A 24616-nucleotide genomic window follows, 5' to 3' on the forward strand; every position below is an offset into this window, starting at 1 on the left:
GCCAGGATGTGCCAGGGCTAGCAGTGGGCAATGAGAGGTGCCACCCCAAAGGGCCACTCCCCCACCCCCAGTTTGCACACTGCAGCTCTGTTGCCATGCCCTGCCCCAAACACTGTTGTCTTGAACAAAGCAGGTGTTGATTCAGCTGAGTCACACCTGAATTTTCAGCTGCCACAGCAATATGCCTTCTCCAGGCATCACAGCAAAGGCATGGCTCAGGAAGACAGGGACAGTGCACACTGCAGTTTTCACATCAAAGGTCCTTTAGAGCAGCCAATACAAGGAAGAAGTGTGAATACAATGCTGGTTATCACACTCTGTGTGTTTAGCAAACACACTTGCTGGGACCTCAGTAACGCTGCTGCGGTTACTTCTTCCTCTAACTCTCACCAAAGTAAAAGCAAAAGCATTAAAATCAGCAGCCAACATCCAGAAGAGGCTGGAGAAATGTTACCACTTCTAAAATGAGTAAACTTTCCCTTCTGTGCAGTGCTGCAGCATCCTCGTCAGGCAGTGGCAGCAGCAAACCAGGGAGGGGGTAAATGTTGAAATAGGTGGTAGTTTCCAGCCTTTGTGCATGGGAGTCAGATTCCCAAAGAAGGTATTGATGCTTTCCAGGCTACTATAGGGCCTTATAAAAAACCTGTGTCCCCACCCCTCCACCCAGCCGTGCTTATTCCTGCATTCCTTCAGCCCTGACCAGGTCATGCAGACCTGCTCACCTCCCTCGCCTGTCCCGGGCACCCTGACATCAAGGCATTCATCTCACAGCTGCCATCCTGGGGCTGGTGGGGCTCCAGTTACAGCCCTATAAAGAGTGCTGAGCTCCAGGGGCAGGAGGAACTCTTAGAAGCCTTGCAGCCATGGGCAGAAGTGCTTTTGCCCTGGTCCTCGCCCTTGCCCTGGCAGTGTGTGTTGCTCCTGTGGAGAGGAAGGTATGGGGACAGATGACAGTGGGGATGTGGGGCTGATATCCTGCTAGACCCCAAAGTCTGCTGCTGGGGCATCGTAGCTCAGCAGGGAGCCAGGGGTGGGCTGCTGGAGCTGAAGGGAACAGCACTGTGCAGCACTGAGGGAAGCTGTGATGAGGTTGGGAGGAAGGGACTGCTCCTGCAAGGACACTTCTTGCTGTGGGAAATCATTCAGAGACAGGCAAACAAAGCCATGTCCCAGACAGCTCCTGTTTTCCCCCCGAGAATGTAGGGGAAACAGTGCACCTGCTGCTTGAGCATGGGGGTCTCACTCTCCCTTGGGCGGGTGAAACCATCCTGGACAGTGGCTGAGCTGAATGTGATTACAGCTCAGGCACGATGCTCACACTGAGGTGGCGATGCTAATTGGCACATCAGGTCCTTGGCACGCCACTCACTGCTGCAGACACTTCTGGGCAGAGCCAGGGTGAAGGGGTGGGAGCAGGATGCTCCCCTTCCTCCCTCCCTCCAACCCACAGCACTGGCCTTGCAGTGCCTTCTCTCTGGGTCATGGCGGAGTGACACCAGCTGCCGGATGGTTGTGTCCACCCTGGACAAGGACAACAGATTCTCTGGTTTTTACCTGCCGGGACCTGCTGCTGGCTACTCAGAACTCCTCACGTCACCACTGGAGGGGTCTCAACAAGATACAGGGCTGGTCCCACAGCCCACCTTCTCCTTCACTGTGAACTGGAGACTCCAAGGTAGGCAACAGGGTAGCCTGCGGGCAGGGATGCCAGCAGGACACAGGGTGACCTTGTGCCTCGCTACCTGACTCACATCACCTTAAACCCTTCCAGACTCAGAGACTGCCCGGACAAGTGTCTTCCTGGGCCAGTGCTATGTGGACACCAACGGGGAGGAGACCCTGCATGCCCTGTGGCTCCTGCGAGAGGCAGCCGACAGTCCTGCAGAGGACTGGAAAGCCACCCGGTGAGTGCTAGGGCCCAGCCACTGCTTTGCCAGGGTCTTCTGCAACTCAGGCTGGAGGAGGGAGAAATCCCACAGGGTGAAGCATGGGAGGACCGTGAGGGTGGAATGGGTTTGTCACCAGTGATATGCAAGGGCTATGGAGCATCTGTGTAACATGGTCCACCCCTGCATGCCAGATGTGCTTCAGGGTGGGGGATCCCTGGATGGGCTCTGGCCACAGAGAGCCCTCTCTGGAGCCTTCTTTCCACTCTCCACAGCAGGAAGAGAAGGAAAAGATGCCAGCACCTGGCACAGCCTCTGCTATAGGCTGTTGGAATCTGTAGTACCTCAGTCAGCCACACAATGCTCTCCCTAGTCTACCCCTCTAACCCTGGTCTAACCCCTCTGCCCTCCAAAGCATGCATGACCCCATCTGATTTGGTGTTTTCTGCAGGATTGGCACCAGCACCTTCACACGGATAAAATAACAGCAAGTGGGAAAATCCAGCAGGCTCAGGTTTGCAAGGTGTGCCTAGGCGGACTTTGCCCGCACCGAGATGCTGCACTTGAGGTGCAACCTCAGCCCAGAGGTTCACGCTTTCTTAGGCAAGTTCACCAGATGCAAAATAAAGGGTTTCTGAGGGAGTACAGGGCTTGGCTCTGTCTTCTGCCCTGCCTCAAATTTGTGGGGTTTTTCTCACCCAGCAGCCAACCTCCCAGAGGGAGGTTTCATGCTGCACTGAGGCTGAAAAAGACAAGGCAGAGTCCCTGGGGATGGCGACTGTCCCAGCTCCCCTCCCTCTGCAGGCAGTACTGTGCCTGCAAACCTGATGCTATGCTCTGGGTAACATGTCCCTAGGGGTCACTGCCAGGTGTCTCTGGAGATGGGGGACAAGCCGGGCTGTGGCCAGACAGAAGGATAAGGCACGGCCACAGTGCGCTGCCTCGGCCAGTACCGCAGAGCCTTCCCCGTGGGAGCCGAGCACAGGAAGCTCTCCGTGCCCGAACGCACGGGGCGTCGCAAACGACTCTTGCAGAGCCGTCAGCCTCGGGTTCCCAGCCCCGGAGGATGTGAAGCGCTGGCCGGCTGCTAGCTGCCCTCCCATCCCAGGCCTGGGGAAAGCTCCCAAATAGCCCGCTCCAAGAGTCCCTCCGGCACGGCTGTGTCCCCTGAGTAATGCATGGGGTGTGTCTCCAGCCAAGACGTCCAGACATGGCCAAGGAAAGAGAACAGGGGAAGGGCACATCTGGCACTGGCTGGACTCTTTTAGGAATCACAGACCGACCTCTCTGCCTTCTGCCTTAGACACTTTGCCAAAGTGCTCCTAAGACGACCCCTGGGGGTTCAGCAGGCCCAGGGCTGAGGTGCCCAGCTGTGAGAGCTGGAAGGAGGCAGTGGCTCCATCACTGTATTTCCAGCTGCTTTTTAAACCAGTTTTCAGATTTCTGCTTGTTTTTTCTGTTTCCACCAATATCCAGCAGCTGGTGCTAGTGGATAAAAATACAATGGATGATGACACAGGATTTAGATTTCCCTTGAAGAGGTGGATACATCTTGTTTCTGCTACTGACTGAATTTTCCATCACTCTGAGAAACCCTATTTTTTTTTTTTAAAAAGGGCAAATCTTATTCCTTTAAAGCTATGATCAGGGAATGTTTTGCATTGATTACACAGCCCAGGGTTTCCTTAGCAATAGAAAGCAAATTTCATTTTATGTTTTCACAATCTTCAATACATCACTATCATGGAAAGGAAAAGATACTCTAATACTTGAAGAGTCACCAAGCAAAAAAGATTCTGCTTCCATCTGGCAACACCCATCTGGGACTTGCCAAGGACTGTCCAGGATATTTTTCCCTGAAAAGCTCATACTTCCAGTCTGCCAGCATAGTCCCACAATGCTGACAAAGGCACTTGCTGGGACACAAGGGAGATACAGGTTGACTTTGGGCATAACAGAGGGAACAAGGGGGGGATGCAAGCTGGGACCACACCACTGACCTAAGGCAGAGTGTGGGGCTGTGTGCGCGTGCAAGCAGCACCAGTACACGTGCAGACCATGCTCTGACCCCGCAGTACACTAGGAAATAAACAGGGGTTTGCAGCAAAGAGGACAAGGAGGGTGGCAAGAATATCAGTTGGCTCCTGCTCCTCTGCTTGATATAATCAAGTCCTCAGCCAAAAGACTCATTATGAGCACTTTAATCACTGCTGCCATTTAACCCAAGGCATGAGGTCCAGGCTGAGCTTCATTTCTCTCCCCAGGTCAGAGCTGCTTGCTGTGGGACTGGCACAAGAACACAGAAAGCAATGAAAAATAGCAGACTTGAGCCATTATGAGCTGAGACCACAGAGCAGTCCTCCCCAAAACTCCCAGCTCCTGGCTCCCAGCCTGCTCTCCCAGAGTTATCTCCCTTTCTGACATCTGGCCAAGCAAGCCAGACTGCTACAAAGAGCAATCCTGACCCCATCATACCCAGGCAAACACCAGCTCATGTGGCTGCTACTAACTTTGCTGGCAACACCACCACATATTACTTCAGATGGATCATTTGATATTGATTAGTGGTGGGTCAGAGACACTGTGTAACATCTGTGACACTACACACTCTGGCCTTGAACTGCAAAAAACGAAACTAAAGGGGGAACAGGCCATTACACACACCGACCCTGAACTGCAAAAATGAAAGTAGGATGGGAATAGGACATTACGTACCTTGGCTTCAAAGTGCAAAAAAATGAAACTAAAGTGCAGAGGGGCATTACACACCCTGGCCTCAAACTGCAGAAAATGAAACTGAAGTGTAGATGGGGTCCTAGACCTTCCTGATGGCATGCATGCCTCCTGGGGAAAGAAAAGAGTTCCAGTGGTTCCCTGGTGATGCTCAAGGGTTGTCAGTCCTGGCCAGGGTAGAGCTGTGTGACCCAGCCCTGTTGGGAGCATGCTGCTACCTGTCCTGAGGCAGAGGCCCTGGATGAGCCTCTCCTTGGCTGTCTCCTCTCTGGACACAAGAGAGTCTAGTGTCTTGTTTGTTTTTGCCCCCTGGGTGGCATACAAGTGTGAAGCTTCCTGCACCCCCTGCCTTGCTGAGCTCCTGTGCCCCCAAATCCTACACTGGGCTCTGCAGACTGAACTCAGGGTCTGCCAGCACATCCTGCGGACCCAGTGACCCCAGCCAGACTCAGGGACAATCCTGAATTTAGCAACACAGCAGGCAAGGCCCACCCGGTGGCTGTTGCAGCACCCTGGCTCTGCTCCACTTCCTGTGATTGTGCAGCTCCCATTACGAAAGCAGCAGTGGGGGCTGACACCGGCTCCTCGCGCTTCCTCCGGGGGAAGCTGCTCGCTTCCGCAGCGCTGGGGGCTTGAGTGTGCCTGGTGGGTGCTGGGTGCTCACCACACACACTTTCCTCCAAGAGTACTTTTGCACCCTTGAAGCGGGGTGAGAGAAAAGCAGCAGCCCTGCAAACCCCCGCTGTGCCTCAACAAGGCCCTGTGCAGAGAGCCACAGCCACACGGACTTCCCCTGCATCGATCTGAGAGGGACTGCCCCCGAGCCTCCCCTGGGTTTCTCCCACAAGGCTCCCAGCCCCAGGTAAAGCCCCCAGCAGCCCAGCATCTCGCCAAAACAACCAGAGAAGGACAGTCACACAACATTAATATTTATTTAGACTCTATTAGTAAGGAAGCTATTTATTATTATTCTCATCCAATTTAAAGCTATCCCTGCTCATTGCAGGGAGAACTGGACTAGATGACCTTTAGAGGCCCCCTGCAATCCAAACCATTCTATAAGATTCTGTGGAATGTCCTGCAGTAGGACAAGGAGATCTCTACAGGTACCACTAAGCTGCACTCTGGCAAAGACACTGCTCACCAGCTCAAAGTGTTTCTGTTCAACCCAGAACCATTGACCGCATCACCAGCCAGCACACTAAGGCTTGGGCACACAAGGACATGGCTTTGAAACTGTCCTGTGGCCAGGAAAGCCTTCAGAAGAGCAAGCAGCTCTGCTGCTCTCTGAACATGCTGCCTCAGCAGTCTGGCTCAAGGTATGCCTGCTCCCTGAAGCCCAAAAGCCTGCAGGAGATGAAAGGCTCAGCCCTTATGGTAGGCAACAGCACACATGGCTCAGGAAGGACCCCACATTACCTTCTCTAGCCAGGCTGGGAGCTGTGCCCATGGCTCAAAAGCTAGCAGGAACAGGCGACATGCTGGGTCTGTCACAGCAGCAGGCAGGACTACTCTGGTGAGAGCACTGAAGGTCAAATTGCTCCCTCACACCTAGAAATCAGGCAGCACTGCAGGATTAAGGGGCACTGACACGGAACATATGTTTGGGGCCACAACACAGACTAAGAAGTGCCTGTTCATCTCCAGCTGGGCAGTGAAGAAGCAGGGCAGCAGCCTCCACTGCCAGCTGCATCCAGTCAGACCAAGTATTGGCACCTCAGTCCGACTGCCTCCACTCTCCCTGCCACAGCTCATCCCCACAAGCCACCAGGTGCACTCTGGGCTGCAAGCCACGTCAGCAGCCATAGTGAAATTCTCAGAATTTCCTGTCCCATCTCAGATGGAGTCAGATAAAAAATGTCAGATCGATTCCTCCCTGGTAAACCCTCTGAATTGCTGGCAATGAGGAGAGTATTCACAAGAAACCTCTTGGATAGATAATCTGGTAGTGCAGCGCTATCCCTGCTCCACAGGATGCCCAGTATCACCCCAAGGAGCAGGATGCAGCACTGGTCACATCTCATTGGCATGGTGCTGCTGGATGAGAACTCTGTCAGGGTGTTCTACCCACTCCTGACCCTTGGATTTCCATGGCACCACCACTGCTGCCTGCAAAGGGTCACTCTGGGGCGAGCCCGGCTTGGAGCGTGCTGCTGCCGGAGGGTCAGAGGATGAGTTGCTGTTGAAAGATCTGGGAGTGGAGTTAAGTGGACTCTGCCCCTCTTCCCATGACTGACTGAGGTTGCCCGACAGCAAGGAGTCTCCAGGCTCTGGGCTGAAGCCCTCCAGCTCAGTGTCGTGCTGCACATCAGGTGCTCCCTGGTTCGGAAACTCGCGGATCTGCCGTGACAGCACTGTAAGAGAGGTAGAGCCAACCCTGTCATTTCCAGCCTCCCACCCTCCTGTGCTGAGCATGGAGCCACCACAGAGCCCAGGAGAGAGGACAAACTGTTTAACCAGGACTTCCTCTTCCCAGGGGAGGCGGGGAGAGGATGCTGCACAGCTGCCAGGCACAAGCACAGTTTGTGCTCCAAGAGGGACCGGAACTCTCTTGTCCTTGCACCGCCCCTGGCACAGGGCCCTGCTTTCAGGCAGGCCTCTGCAACAGGGCTGAGGAAGAGTCCAGAGCTGGGCCAAGAAAGCAAGACAATCCTACTGGTCACCCCAGGCAAGGGCATGCTGAATTGGAAGCGCCCCAGAGTTCAGGCTGTCTCTGGGGAAGGCGCTGTGCTCTGAAGGGCAGCACTTCACCTGGAGCCACACCTCAGCCCCAACCTGGGCACTCACCCTTGAGCTCCCGCTGTGGCTCTACGCTCCCAGGCAAGCGGATGCTGGGGGACAGAACGAGGCAGAAGGACAGAACCACGATCTGGAAACAGAAAGATCAGCACGATTTCAGCAAAGGAGATGGACAGGCATTACTTAATGCAATAAATGCCTCTCTCCCAAACTTGTGAGGACAGCAGGATCTCCTCCACAGACACTGGGGCTGAAGCCACTTACCATGGTGCAGGTTTTTCTTCTGGTAGTTTTGGGGGCGGATCGTCTCACCAAGGCCTGCAGTTTCTGCAACTGCCTGAGCAGTGACCTGCAGTAGAGCAGGAAATGTAGGTTAGCACAGCAGGTGGACCTACAGCTGCACATTTTCCTCCACCCTCTGCAGCCAGGGAATGGCCACAGTCCTGAGAACAGGAACAGCCTTCCCTACCACTTCTCCTGCCAAACCCAACAAGACAAACTCACATGTTCTGCTTCTGCAGTTGCTGCACCTTCTTCTCCAGTTCATGGTTTTCAGCTGTGCAAGCTGCCACCCTTCCCAGGAAGGATGAGAGGTGTGGGAGAAAAACAGAGAGATTTTGTTGGTCAACAGTGCAGACTTCACATCAGTCACCACCTCTGGGTGGCTGGGGCAGACAAAATTGGTCCTGGGGTCCACCTGATATCATGTGCAGTAAAGCCCAGAGAGCATCACCTCACACCAGATATGGGGAGGAATGAAGCCCTGCCAGGCCTGCAGAGAAGCAGTTGATTAACCCCTATGGATGCTCACTCCTAGTGGCACACCAGCCCTGCTGACCTGTGACATCAGGCTGTATTACTAACTAGCCTGACCTGGAATCACATTTGTCCTTGCAGGTCAGCTACCTGGCTTGAACAGAGAAAGCTCTGGGCCATCTCCAAGCACAAGAGCACCAGACAGGCTTCACCCTGATATTCTGAACCCTCTGCAGGGAGCTCTTGTCCCACAGGGCCAGCCTCACTTTTTGCTCAGGGCGACAGGAACCCAGCAGCCAAACACCACAGCAGCTTGTGACAGGCACCTCCTGATGCCGAACCTGGAAATGTGGTCAGCACAACAAAAGCCATGCAGGTGGGGAGCAGCCATTCTGCGACACACCAAGTCATGTATTCATTCCCTTCCCCTTGTTATCAGGCACTGAAGGTCCTGTGCACCAAGTACCAAAACAAACAGATTTTCTTCTTCCACTCCCTGCCAGCCTGAAAGTCCCTGGGCACCAGGCCCTTCCCTTACCAGTCTTGAAGGTCACAGGCACACAGCCAGCTCTGTGTTGCTGACAGCCCTATCACAGAGCAGGGAAGCACAACAGCCCAGAGTGCACTGTCCACAAAATCAAGCAATTACAAAGTCCTAAGGGCACCTTGGGAGTAGAATTTCTGCTGGACAGCTCAGGGCCTCTCTGCTCAGGGACATATCTACCATTGCCTGCTTCCTCCCATGACTGAGGGAGAGACTTGTATTATTTGTATCATTTTTGAATCTATGTTATGATCATTATATTAATACACAGAACCACCTAGTAAGATCTGATCCAATTTGCAGAGGGCCTGGGTGACTAGAAATTTTAAGTTAAGATGTATTAGAACGCAGATGATTAGAAATTTTAAGCTAAGTTGTATGATAGATCTTGTATTACACTGGTTATAGACTGTACTACATTGATTCTGCTTGCAGAAAATCTGCACCACTCTAATCACAAATCCTCTGCTATACTGATCGCAACACGATGGAAAATGAGGGTCTGACTGAAATGACAATTTAGTGCCATCATTATTCTACCAAGGATCCCTAAAAGAACACATGGGTCTCCTCAGTTGGATGACACTGCTGTGTGACCATACCTGTTTTCCAGGCCATCCACATAGATCTTCCTCCGGCGACGACTATCCTGAGCTGCCTGCTTGTTCCGAATCTTACGACGCACTTTCCTCAGAACTCGCTCCTCAGCCTGCGAGGATCATCTCATTAACAGCAATCCAGGGTGCTGGCAATCTCACCCTCTCAGACCACCCTCACATATCAGTGCCCAGCCCTAGTGCTTGTGTCTTCTGTCCTTCCCACACCACTGAATAAACTGCAAGGCAAGCCCTGGCCTGCTGATGCAGCCAGCAGCTTCCATGACTTAGCAAAAGTAAGGCGTATCTAAGGAAAATGAAAAGCACACAGACCACAAGCCACTAGGCAAGCAGGAAAAAATAGCTGGAGGCACTTGTGGTGTAACTGCCTCCTGCAAACAGACATTAGCAGGGAGACTGACAGCAGCCAGAAGTTGCTGTGCACATGGATGATGCCCTGGACTTGAAAGAAGGAAAAAGACACCAAGCCCAGATCAACACTGCCCTGAATGCAGCACCTGGACAACAACATTCTCATCAAGGCACTGTCCTGCAGTTTCAAACCCCTACACTACCTGATACATTTGAGTGGTCTGTTTGGTTCTAGTGAGGACTCACTTTGGTCAGTGGCAGACAGGTTGGTAATGTAACACCTTCTTTCTCCAGAAGCTGCTTCTCCTCCTCTGTCAGGACCAGCTCTGGGAAGTCAGACTAGAAAACAGCAAAAATAAGCCTACTGAGAATGCATAACAGAGAGTCCATCCTGGGCCAGTGAGGGCATGCAGCAAACACAAAGAACTGCAATCAGCTCTCCCAAAGTAATGTCATGCTTTCCCTCAGAGATACCCCTCATAGGAGCCAAGTCAGAAGAGAAGGAGAGATGTGAGAAGCAAAGGCTGAGGTTCACAGGTGTGGGAAATCAGTACCTGTACCATGGCTCCAGGCACAAGCTGGGGTTCATCTTCCACAGCAACAGCAACAGGGGAAGTGGTGCTCTGTTCCAGTGCCTCGCTTGGGCCTTCCAAACCCACCCATGCCCCTGGGGAAGGAAAGATGAGTCAAATGCTGTTCCTCACTGAGGCAGCACCTGATCAGCCAGCTTTGAATGGCATGAAATAGCAATTTTACAACAGCAGAAAGCCTCTACTCTTGCCTCCCTCCATCTTTGCCGGACACCCACCAAAACAAACCATTATGGAACTGCTTTTCTCTCTTCTGCCTGCAGCCAGGGCAGAAAGAGTCCATAAACATCACTCACCTAGCTCAATGGTAACATCTCCTTCCATCATGTCAGACTTCACACTTTCCAGTGCAGGCCAGGCCTGGTGAAGGGAGTAGTTATGATCAACCTGCACAATGTCTCGGCTGGCAAAATTGCTACCAAGGCAATGGGACAGATGCTGATCCTCAGAAATGCTGCTGTCATTGTTGGCAGGCAAATAACTGAGCCTGTCTGGTTCATCTTCTAAAGGGCTCAGCAGTGAGCTGATGAAGTCATCCATCTCCTTGTCCAGGAGCTGTAGAGGAACAGCTTTTACTCAGCAAGGAGACAAGCCTCTGAAACCTCAGCTCAGCAGCAATTCCTCACAAAGAACTCACCTCAGGCATTGGCAGGCCCCAGTCTTCCAGCAGACCATTCTGCTCCCCTGGGATTTCAGGACAGGGAGCGTCATCCTTCAAAAGAAAGTCAAGCAGATCCACATCTGCCAGGGCATCCAGTTCCTCTGAGCACGACATCTGAGCACAACACCCAAAGTGAGCACAGGCACAAGGGGAGACACCAGCCTTGCTTTAAGTGTCCCTCAGACCCTATAGACAAAATATTCCCATGCAATGTCAACACCAGGGATGCCCAGCTCACAGGTACTTCTGTAGCCAGACTATTATAGCACCACTGAGACAACAATACAGTATTTCCCCCACAAGATTATAGGGACCCAGCCACAGGAGCCACGCTCCACCCAGAGCATAAAAGCTGCAGAAAGGAGAGGAAAAGTGAAACAATCCCAGACTTAATGGTGTGGAGAGCATGCAAGATTCTGCTGTTCCACAGAAGCCTGAAGGTGCCATACCCCCTGGTGGGCAGCCAGCAGGGAGAGCTTCCTGTCCCACAAAAATTAAGAACAGTCATTGCTGAGGTTTTAACTAAAGGGATTCTGTTAATGATTAAATTATGATCAAATTCTAAGTAATCAATGACTGAACAAAAATTAAATGGCAATCAAATGGTGATAAAGTGATCATTGAAACGTAATTAATGAGTGATTTGACAGACCTAAATGATGACTTAGCAATTCAGACAGCTGTCAAATGCTGTAATACACACTTGTAATAAATATGTGGATATTGCAATAAATAAATAGACGGATATATGTAAACGTCACCAGCACACAATATACCTTTAGGCTGAAAGGAAAAGACTCCTTACCTCGCTGTAGAGATCAGACACTGGTAAAGAGTCTCTCAGCCCTGAGGAGTGACCTGGAGAGCTGTTCCTGCTGCCAGGGATGTCAGGGCCCGGCAGCAGGGGAGCAGCAGAGCTCAGCGGCTGGAGGCAGCCACAGGTACCCGGAGGGCGGAGTGAGGGACTTGCAGCCAAAGTGAGGGACTTGCTGCCTGGCGCTTGTGCACCTGTGGCTGTGGCAGCTTTAGCTTTGTCCGGTCCCAGCTCGGGCTGCTGCTGCTATGTCCTGACAAGGCATGGCCCAGGAGCCTCGGTCCCTGAGGAGAGGCGGCCCCGCATGGCTCTCACCGGGATCAGCCCGGCCGGCTCGTGGGCGATGCCTGAGCCAAGGCACCGCTCAGGCTGTCAGAGCACAGGCATCCATCGCACCTCTCCATCAGCTCTGCTAAGCTTTCACATCTAGCTGTCAAGTGCCACGGTCTGAAAAAAAAACCCAAAAAACCCAGAAAAAATTGAATACCACCAAAACCACCTGAAACCCCACCCAAAACCAGAGGGTCGGGGCAGTCCCCAGCAAGGGTGGCTGCACCAGCTGATTGAGGGGAGAGCTGTCAGCAGAAAGTTCAGCAACAAGAGGAAGAGGAGCTGGGCAAATCCGGGCAATGTCAGGGCCCATGGCTTCCATAGACTCGGAACAGTTTCCCCCAGGGAGTGTGCGCCGGGCAGGCAGCAGGGCCAGGACAGGAACAGGAGGAGCAGGTGCGGCAGAAGGAAGGGTGACCGGAGCGCAGGGGCCGGGACACCCACCCGAGGAGAACCAAGCAGCCCTTCTCAGCCCCAGCCGTGCGCCGAATCCCCTGATCCCCGGACCTCCTGGACCCTCCCAGCAGCGGAGCCCCGACCCCCGGTAGCGCCCGGTGCCCTCCCGCCCCTCACCTCAGCCTCGCCGCCCCAACGCGCTGCGGTGACGTCACCCAGTCTCCCGGCGGGCCCCGCGCGCCGCCCTGCCCCTCCCGCGCTGACGCCCCGGTCGCCCATTGGTCGTTGGGGGAGAAGTGGAGGGGGGCGCGTGGGCGGCGGGAGCGCGCGCGGGCGGCGGGAGCGCGGGGCGGGCGGGGAAAGGAGGGGATGGGAGAGACGGCTAGAGGGGAGGGCGGTGGGTCCGGGGTCATGCGGGGCCCCGGGGGTGTCCCGGGGCGGGTGGGCCCCCGGGGGTGCGGCGTGAGTAGCGGGTGGAGCACGGCCACGCTGCGCGGGCGCGGAACCGTGCCCAGCCCCGGCGCGTCGGGCCGGGTCGCGCGGGTACGGAGCAGCGCTGTCCGCGGGAGCGGGATGCCCGTGGCGCGGTGTCCGGGTGCAGCGCAGCCCCTGGGCACCGTGCGCGGCCGTGCCGTGTCATCCGGCCGCGCGCCGCGTCTGACGCATGCGCACAGGGGGGGCGGGAAGCGGGCGGTGCCGCCCGCTCAGCTCCCCTCAGCGTCGCGGGGCCGCCGCGCTGCTCCTGCCCGCGCAAAGGTACGGGGACGGGGGACGGAGGACACGCGGTGTCCCGGTAACCGGGGAGGGGGACTGCAGAATGGGGTCCTACGGACCGACAGCGCTCTGGGTCTCGGGGGGCTGCCGGAAACGGATGTCCCGGGGACCCTGCCCTGCACCCCGCCCGGTAAATGGCGGGGAGGCAGGGAGGAAGCAGCTTTCCGGTTACCGGGGTTTCCCTGCTCCAACCGGCACTTGTCCGCGGGGCTGCGGTGACCCGAAGGCCTCCAGGGTTCACTCTGGCATGCCCAGATCGCCCCTGGGGCTGGCGCCGCCCGAGCACCGACGCCCACCGGAGGCTCCGTGGCAGCACGGGCTGGCGCGGCCACGCTGTCCCCGGCCACGTTATCCCTGGCCCTGCCTTTGCCCTGCCGCACCAGGCTCGGGCCTGGAATCCACCGTGGCGAGGCCCGGGCAAGCATCATCACCTCGGGGCTCCCTGGGGACCGAACTGGACGAGCCTGCGTGGCCCATGGTCTGCGGACCGTGGGGTGATCTCTGGGGCAGGCCAGGCACAGCTTTTCCCCCGGCACCCCGCTCACCCTGCCGGGACGTGGGGAAAAGCGAGTGGCAAGGGTGTCTGTGTCCTGCGGCGTGGTTTTGGGTGGGGACACGAGGGCACAGCGCTTCCCATGGCCATACCGAAGCCAGGGTGGTCACCGCAATAGTTCCCACCAGGACACGCAGCTGGCCATAGGCCCCGGGATGGGGCGCTGGGGTGGTTCCCATGCAGGGTAGGACTGGCCCCAAACCGGGAAGGCGTGGGTCTCCACCATATCCCGGCCGAAGCAACTAACCAAACAGGGGAGAATGCTGCCCCATCGTCTGCCTGTTCCCTGCCGGATCCTGCCCCAGCCCTTGCAAATTCCCCATCCCTTTGAATCTGCCGGCAGGATGTCTACATGCTTCTGCCGTGGCTTCATCGCTGGCTGTTAGACCCATATTTGGTAGCGATAATTGTTTACTCCCTTCTCTCTCTCCGAGCCTCGCTGCTGAGAAGGGGAGGGCACATATTTTTGGGATCTTTAGTTTTGCTGAAACCTGTGAGTTGCCCAGTGAAGGGTCCAGACCACCTGCCTCTCTTCGGGTCATAGGGTGAAAGTGCCCAAGTGCTACGTGAATCTGTGATGGTGCATGGGAAGCACCAGCCAAGCACTCCATTTCCTTGCTGAATGGCAGTGGCAGGAATCTGGTGCTTCCCAAAATGACACATCCCATTAGATTTAGAGAAGGGGGAATGGGAAGGCTGAGGAAAAGAGGGTCCTGTGGGGTGCCCTTCTTTTCAGAATTGAGCTTTGCTGGGTGAAATGACCCCAAAATGCAGCCATGCTTTCTTCTTCCTTTCACCTTTCTGCCTGTCCAGCAGCACAGTGCTGGGCAAGTTGCTTGTTGTTGGGAAGCATGGGTGCCTGGATCAGGGCACCCAGTGCTTTCCAGAGGTCATGACAGCATGAACTGCACCTCAACCCCTGCTCTTGGGGTCCTGTGCTACAGGGACAGCTTGCTAAGGATGCAGGAGAGGCTGCAGCTGGAGTCCCACTGGTCCCCATGCCTGCCTTCGTCATGGGCAGTCTGGAGGTGCCATGATTTGTGTGTGCTCCATTCCTTTGGAGGTCAAGGGATGTCCAGCAGGAGCAGACAGGATGTGAGATGTGTACGAAATGCTGGCAGTCAATAGCTGGAGCTGCTTCAGCTCAGTGCATGTGAGCAGGCAGGCAGGCTGCGGCTGCGATCCTCCAGCCCAGCTGCCTGGCCCCTGCCGATTTCCCATGCAGAGCCGAGCTGCCCTCCCTGCAGGAATGAGAGGATGCTCCTGTCCTAGCCATGGTAACATTGGAGTGGTCACAGGGGTGCTGTGTCTGGCCTTGACAGCCACTCGTGGTCCCCAGGAACAAGCTCAGCCTCAGCTGGAAGAAACTGTCCTCCCATCTGACGTGGACATGCAGCTGGGAAAGAGGAACTGGGCTGAACAGTCTCAGCAGTGTGTGACACTAAGCCAGCTGGGGCTGCTGGCTCAGCCTTCCCATTGGTGCAGGGCTGAGCCCTGTCTGTCTCAGTGCGTGCTGTGGCCGTGTATACTGGTCCTGCACTGGAGAACGCAGGAGAGCCCAGCCAGAGCCTAGTCTGGCTTCTTATCAGCTCAATATTTGACCCTGTTGATGGTGGTGGAGTGCAGATGCTGACCTGCTGGCCAAGCCACTGCTGCAGACCTTGCGTTTTGGTGGCCTGGTATCTTCCTAGCTGTGCCAGTGGCTGTACTGACTGGGCTGTGCCTGTGGAAAACCTCAGCACTGGGATGGTTTGCAGCCGATAAAAATTCCTGCAGCCAGCTCCCAGTCCAGGGGGAGTCTGCAGTGGGGCCTTTCCCAGGTGAAATTTGGTATTGCCATAAAAAAAAAAAGGAAAAAACCAAACCTCATTTCAAAACTTCTTTCGGAGTATCCCATAAAACAGGACGTAATAAAAATGGCAGAACTGTTGCATCTGAAGATTTGCATCTTGTTCTGGAAACTCATCACAAGTGTTCCAGCTGCCCGCAGTTGAATTTTGCATGATTTTTTTTTTTGTTTTTTAAGACACAAACCCTTCCACATAACCATTACTGCAGCAGTGAACTCCTCCAACAAAAATACAGTAATTCCATCACGTGACCAAAAGCTTGCTGTCAGTGGTCCCCGGCAATGACACAGGTCTTGTCTGACCGCAGCCCTGCCTGCACTAACCCTGCCCTCAGGCAGAGCGTGGAGGCCTCCACCGCCGCCTTGGTTTTGCTCACCTTGCGTGGGGTGAGATGGAGGAAGCTGCAGCAGCTCCGGGGAGAAGTGGTGTGACCCCACTAAGGTTAACCCCTCCTTCTCGTCATCTTGGGATTGGTTCAGAAGCGTGCCAGTGGTTCAAAAAGGGTTGCACACAACTTGCTACAAAATGCAGAAGTGTGTTAATCCGGCTGCTCTGGTGCCTTATCTGTTTTTGCATACTGACAATGTGATTGAGGATAGGTTTGACTGAGAATGGGTTTGCTTTCTGTGGAGGTGAGCCAGCAAAAATTTGGTGTGTGTTCATCAAGACTTGGTTTGTTTGGGTTTTTTGTTTTTCTTCTTTCTAGGGGGACAGCTTGAGTTTCACTGTCCTTTTTTTTTTTTTTCTGGTTTGCAGTGCCAGGCTCCCACGCTGTCTCATTTGTTACATCCAGTCCAGCTTTTCTCTCTCCGCATGGTTCACAGAGGGGAGAGATCTGTAGGGGCTGAGCCCTGCATTGATGCCCTCGCACCGGGCAGTAAATTGCAAACCTGATGTGATTAGTTGCCACGTTTTGCTGACAAACCTCACCCCAATTTGAGGAGGCGTCCTTTTTCAGCAGAGAATGTTTCTGCTCTAGACAATGCTGTCAGCAGAGTTCAGGTGCTAGACCCTTGACTTTTTCCATAGAATATGGAAATTGAAGTGAACCGTCTCCCTTTTCTCTGAGGTTTTCCTTGATGTCATCAGCATCTTCCCTGCTGAGCACTGTAATTGTTTAAGTGTTCGGGAGTGGGAAGGCTTCAGCAGTCATCTTCTTGTGGGGTCTTGGGAAGCACAGTCACCCCTGTGAAAGGTGTGCTAAGGGGTGCCTCTGGCACAGTGCCTGGTTTTGGGTGGCTTTGTAAGGGCAAGAAGAGGATGCAGAACTAGTGGCAGATGTCCTGGCTCCTCTCAGTTCCCATCTACTGTCCGACGTCCTCCACTCCTTCCTCCATGGTCTCTGACCTTGTCTTGTCAGTGGCATGTTCTCCTTTTCCTGCAGAGGGATGGAAAGCAGCTTTATGCTCAACTTGAGAATATTTTTAGATGTAGAGAAGTTGGCCTGGTGACCGCAGCAGCCCGCCCTGCATATAAAATACTTGGAAAACCCTTTCCATGACAGGGTGTTCCTTGTTTGTTCAGCTCCACAGCTTTGCTAGTGCTTCCGGATAGATGGCAATGGCACGGGTGGGTGTCTCTGCCACCTCCTTCCCTCCGCCGATGGGCTCTCTCTCTCCAGAGCTGAAGTGCATTTCATTCCTCAGCAGCGGAGACAGTGGGGGCCACGGGCCTCCGCAGAAACATTGCAGAACGGCTCAGGAATGCAGAGCTGGAGCCGCTCCATATGCTGGCGGAGGCGGCACGCTCCTTGGTCCCTGCCTCCCACCCTGCACCACCAGCATGGCTCTATGGCTCTGCAGGATCCAGGGCCCCTGCCCTCTGACTTGCTCCTGGCCAAAACTGGACACGGATCCTGCCCCTAGGCTGCTCAGTTCTGTATTTGAGAGCAGCCTGCTGCTGGTGTACCCTCTCCCAGGGGGATTGGAGCTGGCAACGCTGGGCAGGGGTGCACAGACTCACCAAGTGCTGCTGCACTGCGAGGAAGCCTGCCAGCACATTTTACCCAAGAACCTTCCCAGGCCAGGCTGAGGATGCTAGATCAGCTTTCCCTGACAGCCATAATAGGAAGTCTGGTAGGAGCAAATGTATCTAAAAGAGAATAAGCAGATGTGCATCCCACCAGTGCTCTTGCATCCTCCCATCACTGGAGTTTCAGGACAAGGCAGCCTGGGTCAGCAGAACAGGGGACTCACTCTGCGTGAGCAGGCACTTAGGGAAGGGAAAAGGCATGTCACTGCTGGAGAACATCGGGTTGGGGCCAGACAGGGACAGGGAATTCTGAGAAGGGCATGGAGCAGTGGGGCAGGAGCAAAGGACTTGGGAGGGACCTTGAGGCATTTGGCCACCTGGGAAAGCACTGAAAGCTGTTTCACAGTGGGTAGATCTGAAGGAAAGGGCTCTTAGAAGCTGCATCCGGCAAGTGGGGCACTTATGTACAACCTCCTTTTACTTCTGTTACTTCTTTCAGCTTTTACTCTGCAATACAGATATTGCAATTCTGATTAGGTGTTATTAAAGCTGGTGTATTGGAGCTCTGTTGAGGGTCGCTAGCACTGAAGCTGCTCTATGCAATCCTTTAAACCTGAACTCTGCAACTACCTGAAAGGAGGTTGTAGTGAGATGGGGGCCAGTCTCTTCTGCCATGCCTGCAGTGAGAGAACAAGAGGAAATAGCCTTAAGTTGAGACAGGGAACATTCAGATTATATATTTAAAAAAAAATTTCACTGTTAAGGTGATGAGGCATTGGAATAGGTTGCCCAGGTAGGTGGTGAAGTCACCATCCCTTGAGGTGTTTAAGAGGCATCTGGATCTGGTGCTGGGTGATATGATCTAATGATTTAGGGGTTACTGTCGTAGTGCTGCGTGGGTGGTTGGACTGGGTGATCTTCCAACCCTGATGATCCTATGATTCTGTTCTGTGAAGCTGATCCTTGAAGCTGGACCCTGCTTGAGTCCTTTTTCAGATGGCATGGTGTGGCTCTTGTATGCCCATGCAGTTAGACCTGTCACAGGTGGTCCCTTGCCCTCCTGTGCATTGTCCTGTGCCCTAGGTTGGTGCGGTATCTGCTACATAGACCCTGATCTCATGAGCACACCTTGGGTGTTGAGTGGTGTTTTTTCCAGGTAATTGCATTTATTGTGTGAATTCAATGCCTGGTGCCCTTATCTTGCCTCCCTGTGCAGCTTCAGGCTTTTACGTCCCTCTGTGCTCAGGCTGCCAGCTCAGCACCGTCTGCTGACGACAAGACGGGTCCTGATAGGGGCAGGGCCCTGCCAGCTCTGGGTCAAAGCTTGGTTTTCCTCTTGTGGCTTTTGTTGTCATGGCAGGTTTAATTATAACCCCTTCCATCATGCTCTCACAGCTTATCTAGCATGCTCCCTCATGCTCACTTCCTCTCTCTGGCAGTATCTTTGTTGGGTACCAGCTGCTGTCATTCCCACAAGGCAAGTAAAATTGGCTTTAGGATCTTAGGACAAGGAGGTAGGGGTCCCAGTGCTGGTCTCAGGTCCCAGGGTCTGGAAGGGGACCTCTCACAGGCTTGCTGGCACAGGCTGCAGCCCTTGCTTGCCTCTGGAAGCTGAATCCTGGCTTTCAGGTGCTGCCGAAGGAGGAGGGAGCAAGCACAATGCACACTGGTGGGGTCAGCAGTCAGAGCTCACCTGTCTGTCTCCTCCGTCAGGTGACGCAGGAGTGGGGACAGCCCAGCCGCCACCATGGTTGCCCTCTCGCTGAAGATCAGCATCGGCAATGTGGTGAAGACGATGCAGTTTGAGCCCTCCACCATGGTGTACGACGCCTGCCGCATGATCCGTGAGCGGGTGCCCGAAGCACAGATAGGACAGTGTAAGTTCATGCTGGGATTGGCTGCCATGCCAGGGCTGCCTTGGCTTAGCTCCTGTCATTTCACTTGTCTCCCTTTTCTTTTCCGTCTGTGCCTCTCTGGCACTTTCCCAGAGAAATGGTGGGGTGGGGAGAGGGGGGTCCAAATCCTCTTGCCCAGTTGATGTGAGGGTCTGAGTTTCTCAGATTCCCTCCTCAACACTCGAGAAGAAAGTCTGTGTGTTTAGAAGTTAGGAGACCACATTTGGAAGTGAAATAACACTTTAAGCAATTTGAGTCCGCTGCCCTTTCTGTCTCTGCTCTTCTGTCCTACTTATATTCATCACCACTAGCTAGGGCTACGTGGGTTTAAACATTTGCAGAGGTCATAGCAAACATTAATAAACCATTTGAGTTAATTTTTCCTTTGTTGGGATATATATAATCTCCACTGGTTCTGTCTCCCACTGGCAGCTCTCTGCCAGACCCCTGCTGGTGCTCCATTACCTTTCTAGGCTGCCTCAGCTTCAGTATTTTCTTGCTGCCGCTAGGCTCACGATTTAGTCTATGGCTCATGAGCTCATGATGTGACTCACACCCACGCGGATGTGGCCTGTCCCCATCATGGATGGGGGGTTGGAGCTCTGGGACGCTGTCTCAGGGGCACTTCTGAGTCCCTACAACCCCCAAAAGCAGCTCTGCCATGGAGGAGAGACAGCGAAGTGGAGGTCAAGAGTCGTGGGAAGAGGAGGGGGAGTGCAGCGACATCTGGGAGCAGCACATTCCTTGAGGTTGAAAGGAAATGCCTTCTCACACCATGCCCGGCTGGTCAGCAGTCCAGCAGACTATGGCTTTCAGCTTCAGCAAGGGACTGGATGTCTTTGGAAATGCAGGGCTATAGTGGTATTGGAAGGAGCATTGCATTTCCTGCTTCTGGGTGTGAGCCAGACTGTTTATAAAAAAAGCAGCAAGGGGAAGGCCTTAAAGGGAACTTCTTATTCCTGCGTTCCTTTTCAGTTGCTCACAGCCTTTCTTTTCCTATGTGTTCCTTGCAGCTTTTACTTCTCTTTGCTGTCCTTACACACAGGCACTCGGGCTCCTTTTTTGAGCTGCCCTGGTTTTTTTTGTCACCTTTGGGCTGGGGGAGATTCAGTGTAAGTTTCCAGCTCTGCTCTTGCTCTGTCTCAGGAAGTGCCTCTCCCCGCCCAACCCATGGATCTGGGGCAAGCTGCTCAGTTTTCAGTGCTTTGGATTTTGGAATTTGGAATTTGCTTTGAAAACAGTTTGGTTTTTTGTTGTTCTTTTTTTACTTCAGAAATAAAATGGCAAGCTTTCATGATTTTTTTGCTCCCTGTTTAGTAGGATCCTAACAGCAGTGTTAGCCAGGCAGGCGCAGGGCGGCTCAGGAATTTGTCCCTCCCCAAAGAGAGCTGCCAACAAGATGACGAGTTATAAACATAGCCAACCAAGACAGCCTGCGGCGCAGGATTGTTGCAGAGGTGGAGAAGGACCTTTCCAGGGCAAAGCCAGGCGTGGTCCTGGCCTCTTGCTACATAAAAACGCGCCTGTCCGTGTGGGTCTGAGCTGAGGAGCCACTGGCCAGGCTCCAGCAGCAGCCCTTTCACCAGGTACCCCGCCCCGAGGGAGCAGGATTTGGTGAATGGTATTTACTCACCACATCTGAAATCTTGCAAGCCTTGAGCCCATTCTCGTTCAGCCTCCCCTTCTGCAAAAAAAGGAGTTCCAGCTCCTCTAGGTTCCATCATTCAAGTTGTGTCTCTGTATCTTTTCGAACTGTACTATGTCCTGAGGAGATGCAGACCCTACCACCAGAGAGTACTCCAAGTACTAGGATTGCCTAGATTTTATAGACCAGCTCCCAGTACCCTTCCTGGTGATCCCCCAACATTTTACTACCTTACTTTCACTACTACTACTACACATTGCACTGAAGATTTCAGAGAGCTGTCAGCCACAACTGCAGGCTCTTCCTTCTGTTGTATCTGTCAGTTCCTAGTTCAACATTGCGTAGGCATGCTGCAGATGATTTTTTCCATAGATAACTGTGGTAAAACCTCAGAGCCTGCGTGCCAGCTTTGTTTGTCACTAGGTTTGGGCTTCAGCCTTCACAGGGCTGCTGTGCTTCACACACTGGGTTGCACCAGTGCATATCTCTGGGCACAAAGTGGCATGGTGGTGGCCCTATGCTGCTCAGGACTACCCTGTTAGAAACGGTACCTGTTTTTCAGCCAATGATTTTGGGCTCTTCCTCTCGGATGAAGACCCAAAGAAGGGGATCTGGCTGGAGGCTGGGAAGGCTCTGGACTACTACATGCTTCGCAATGGGGTAAGTATCCATCCCACATCCTTCCAGCTGCATCCTTCGCTCCGTGGTTGGATGTCTTGCTCACAGCGTGGAGGTGGTGTGGGTGCCTGCTGTGCTGCCTTGCATTGTGCCCTGCAACCCACCCAGTCACCCCCACTATTGCACTGGGCAGCGGGGAGCTGTTGGTCTGACTGTAGGATGTGGGTGCCCTACACTGGTGCCACTGCTGGTAGCTGTGCTCCGCTGTGCCTGCAGGATACCATGGAGTACAAGAAGAAGCAGCGGCCCCTGAAGATCCGCATGCTGGATGGGACAGTGAAAACGGTGATGGTGGATGACTCCAAAACTGTCACGGACATGCTCATGACAATATGTGCCCGGATTGGTGAGGAGAGGACAGTGACGGGGGAAGAAGGGAGGTGGGGAGAGAATGGCAGAATCTGACAGGCTTCTGGGGGAGCAGCAGCAGCTCTGTGGCAGATCGCCTGGCAGCAGGGATATCTGAGGGGTGCGTGACACTAGGGAGGGGACACTGCTCTGCACCCCTGGGTTGCTCCATGCTCTGTGTTTGGCAGAACAGTCCTGAGTTTGGTTCTCTGCTCTCCTGCAGGCATCACCAACTATGATGAGTACTCACTTGTACGGGAGATCATGGAAGAGAAAAAGGAAGAGGTTACTGGCACCCTCAAGAAGGACAAGACCTTGCTGCGAGATGAGAAGAAGATGGAAAAGCTCAAGCAGAAGTTGCACACAGATGATGAGTGTAGGTGCCTGGGTGTGCTGGGAATGGGGTCAGCCTGTGCCGACGGCTTGGGGGGAGGGGAGCAGGGACCCCTGTTAGGGGAAGAGGGTATGGAGAGAAACATGTGGATGAAGGAACATGTGTCCACGCTTCCTAGAATACCTCCTGCCTGGGGGCCCAGGGCAGACGGGTGAGAGCTGGGATGCATCAGGCAGACATCCATTTCTCACTCGGCACAAGCAGCCCCAGGACCAGGACCAGCCGTGCCTTGGTGCCTGTTCCTGCTCACACCCTGGCATTGTCTGCAGTGAACTGGCTGGATCACGGCCGGACCCTGCGTGAACAAGGCATCGATGACAATGAAACACTGCTGCTGCGGCGAAAGTTCTTCTACTCTGATCAGAATGTGGACTCAAGAGATCCTGTGCAGCTCAACCTGCTCTACGTGCAGGTACAGCTTCCCAGGGCACCTGGTTCCACTGCCTCCTGCCAGCCCCTGACAAGTCTGGTGGCTGAAGGTTTTGTCAGGAGCCATGACAGGGAGGTACTTTGGGATACCCAGTTATGTCCGGGGTAAGACCCAGCTCTGGCAATCCCAGCCCTGTCCTCTGGGTACTCCAGAGCTCCCCAGGGAATCCTGTGTCAGCTCTGTGGTAGGAACCATCCTGAAATCCTGCTGCTGTTCCTCTCCCAGGCTTGTTGCCTGTAGGGAACAACCTGGTCCTACATACTCCTGTTTTTCAGAGCACTTCTTTTAAGTCTGTAAAACATGTCATGCTTGATATGGAGGAGAGCAGTGACAGGGCTGCGTGGCTGCCAGCCCACACTGGTGTCTTCTATTCCCAAACAGGCTCGTGACGACATTCTGAACGGTTCCCACCCTGTCTCCTTTGACAAAGCCTGTGAGTTTGCTGGCCACCAGTGCCAGATCCAGTTTGGGCCATACAACGAGCAGAAGCACAAGCCCGGCTTTCTGGAGTGAGTGTCCTGAGGAGCCCCTGGGCTTTTCTCGAGGCAGCCGGGACAGCTTGGCAGCACCCCATGCCACGCTGCCTTGTGGTGCCTAGGGGTTTGGGTGCCTTTGTTGCACCCCCTCCCCACAGCACAGTGCCCAAGCATAGGAATCCATACCAGCTATGAGGGCTGCCAGCCCCCTGTCCTGGTCCCTCTGGCAGCCCTACAGGGATGTGCAGTCAGCTGCTGTGGGGGTGGCCCCAGTCCACCGCATGGCCTGCCTTGATGCCGCACAAAGGGCTGCATTATCAGCACCTTTACCCCACTCTTAACTAGGGCAACTCCAAGGGCAGCTTTCATAGCTGCAGCAATCTCTCTCACATTCTTATTGCTTCCAAAAACTTCAGCTTATGCCCTGGCAGGGGCTTGTCTGCAGCTTTCAGTTGGCCTTGTTCGTAGTCAAGGACATACACTGGCTTTGGGCTCTGCTGCTAACAACTCACTTGGCTGTCTGTTGGCAGGCTCAAGGATTTCCTGCCCAAGGAGTACATTAAGCAGAAAGGAGAGCGCAAGATCTTCCAGGTATGTGCAGTGGAGAGGTTGAGATCTGGACTTTTCGTTCCTCCTCACTAAAGGTTGAGGCGCTCCTGTCTGAGGAGGCAGCACACACCGGTCTGGTGGGTGAGAAACAGGAGCAGGAGCTGTAGGTAGGCAGACAAGGCAGCTCCTGAGGTTTCAGAGATCAGAGCTGGTGCAGGGGATGCTGGTGGCGTGGGGAGAGCTCGGAAGGGCTGTGCAATGGTGTCAAGTCAGGACTGTGGATCAGGTGCAATGTTCTGTCTTGCTGTTGCAGGCCCACAAGGAATGTGGGAACATGAGTGAGATAGAAGCCAAAGTTCACTATGTGAAGCTTGCCCGTTCCCTCAAGACCTATGGGGTCTCCTTCTTCTTGGTCAAGGTACAGCAGCAGCCCCCCTGATCCCACTTCAGACTCACCAAAATTCTGCTGCTTCAGCATCCATCTGTTGTGTCTTCAGCTGCTTCACCTCAACCTATGTTGTTCCAGTTTTTTTTTGCATCTCCCCTGTTGCACTTCCCTGTGCACTGCCTTCCTACTCCTTGGTTCATGCTTTTTCTCATTGTCAAGTTATATTCAACATTGTCAAGTTGTGATAG

The 24616-nt window shown here is 54.1% G+C and overlaps 3 protein-coding genes across 9 annotated transcripts in view; 2 read left to right on the forward strand and 1 right to left on the reverse strand.

Moving 5' to 3' along the window:
- Positions 1-668: 668 nt before the first annotated feature.
- Positions 669-3381, forward strand: LOC119695775 (avidin-like). Its single transcript, XM_038124878.1, has 4 exons — positions 669-935; positions 1465-1675; positions 1772-1904; positions 2338-3381. Exons 1-4 carry the CDS (start codon positions 864-866, stop codon positions 2369-2371), a joined length of 450 nt encoding a protein of 149 aa, XP_037980806.1. The 5' UTR covers positions 669-863; the 3' UTR covers positions 2372-3381.
- Positions 3382-5527: 2146 nt separating this feature from the next.
- Positions 5528-12727, reverse strand: CREB3 (cAMP responsive element binding protein 3). 3 transcript variants are annotated; one of them, XM_038124147.1, is made up of 11 exons: positions 12595-12727; positions 11683-12138; positions 10854-11063; positions 10513-10771; positions 10181-10293; positions 9873-9965; positions 9261-9367; positions 7863-7931; positions 7623-7707; positions 7407-7488; positions 5528-6973 (listed from the first exon to the last, which is right to left on the reverse strand). In XM_038124147.1, exons 3-11 carry the CDS (start codon positions 10989-10991, stop codon positions 6633-6635), a joined length of 1287 nt encoding a protein of 428 aa, XP_037980075.1. In that variant the 5' UTR covers positions 10992-11063; positions 11683-12138; positions 12595-12727; the 3' UTR covers positions 5528-6632. The 3 variants fall into 3 exon arrangements, with proteins under 3 accessions (XP_037980075.1, XP_037980073.1, XP_037980074.1); XM_038124145.1 differs by having other exon boundaries at positions 10854-10991; positions 12595-12726; XM_038124146.1 differs by lacking the exon at positions 12595-12727 and adding an exon at positions 12466-12588 and having other exon boundaries at positions 10854-10991.
- Positions 12728-12836: 109 nt separating this feature from the next.
- TLN1 (talin 1) overlaps positions 12837-24616 on the forward strand; it is a 35274-nt gene continuing 23494 nt past the window's right edge. For 4 of the 5 annotated variants that reach the window (XM_038124140.1, XM_038124142.1, XM_038124143.1 and 1 more), the window contains exons 1-9: positions 12837-13173; positions 19279-19442; positions 21668-21765; positions 22000-22129; positions 22355-22507; positions 22795-22937; positions 23337-23464; positions 23962-24022; positions 24294-24398. In XM_038124140.1, the coding sequence (XP_037980068.1) occupies positions 19313-19442; positions 21668-21765; positions 22000-22129; positions 22355-22507; positions 22795-22937; positions 23337-23464; positions 23962-24022; positions 24294-24398 (948 nt within the window). In that variant the 5' untranslated portion in view covers positions 12837-13173; positions 19279-19312. Of the gene's footprint in view, positions 13174-19019; positions 19043-19278; positions 19443-21667; positions 21766-21999; positions 22130-22354; positions 22508-22794; positions 22938-23336; positions 23465-23961; positions 24023-24293; positions 24399-24616 lie in introns of those variants that run through there. The other variant, XM_038124141.1, reaches the window with a different exon arrangement.

This window comes from Motacilla alba, chromosome Z, assembly GCF_015832195.1.
Source record: "Motacilla alba alba isolate MOTALB_02 chromosome Z, Motacilla_alba_V1.0_pri, whole genome shotgun sequence".
NCBI lineage: Eukaryota > Metazoa > Chordata > Aves > Passeriformes > Motacillidae > Motacilla > Motacilla alba.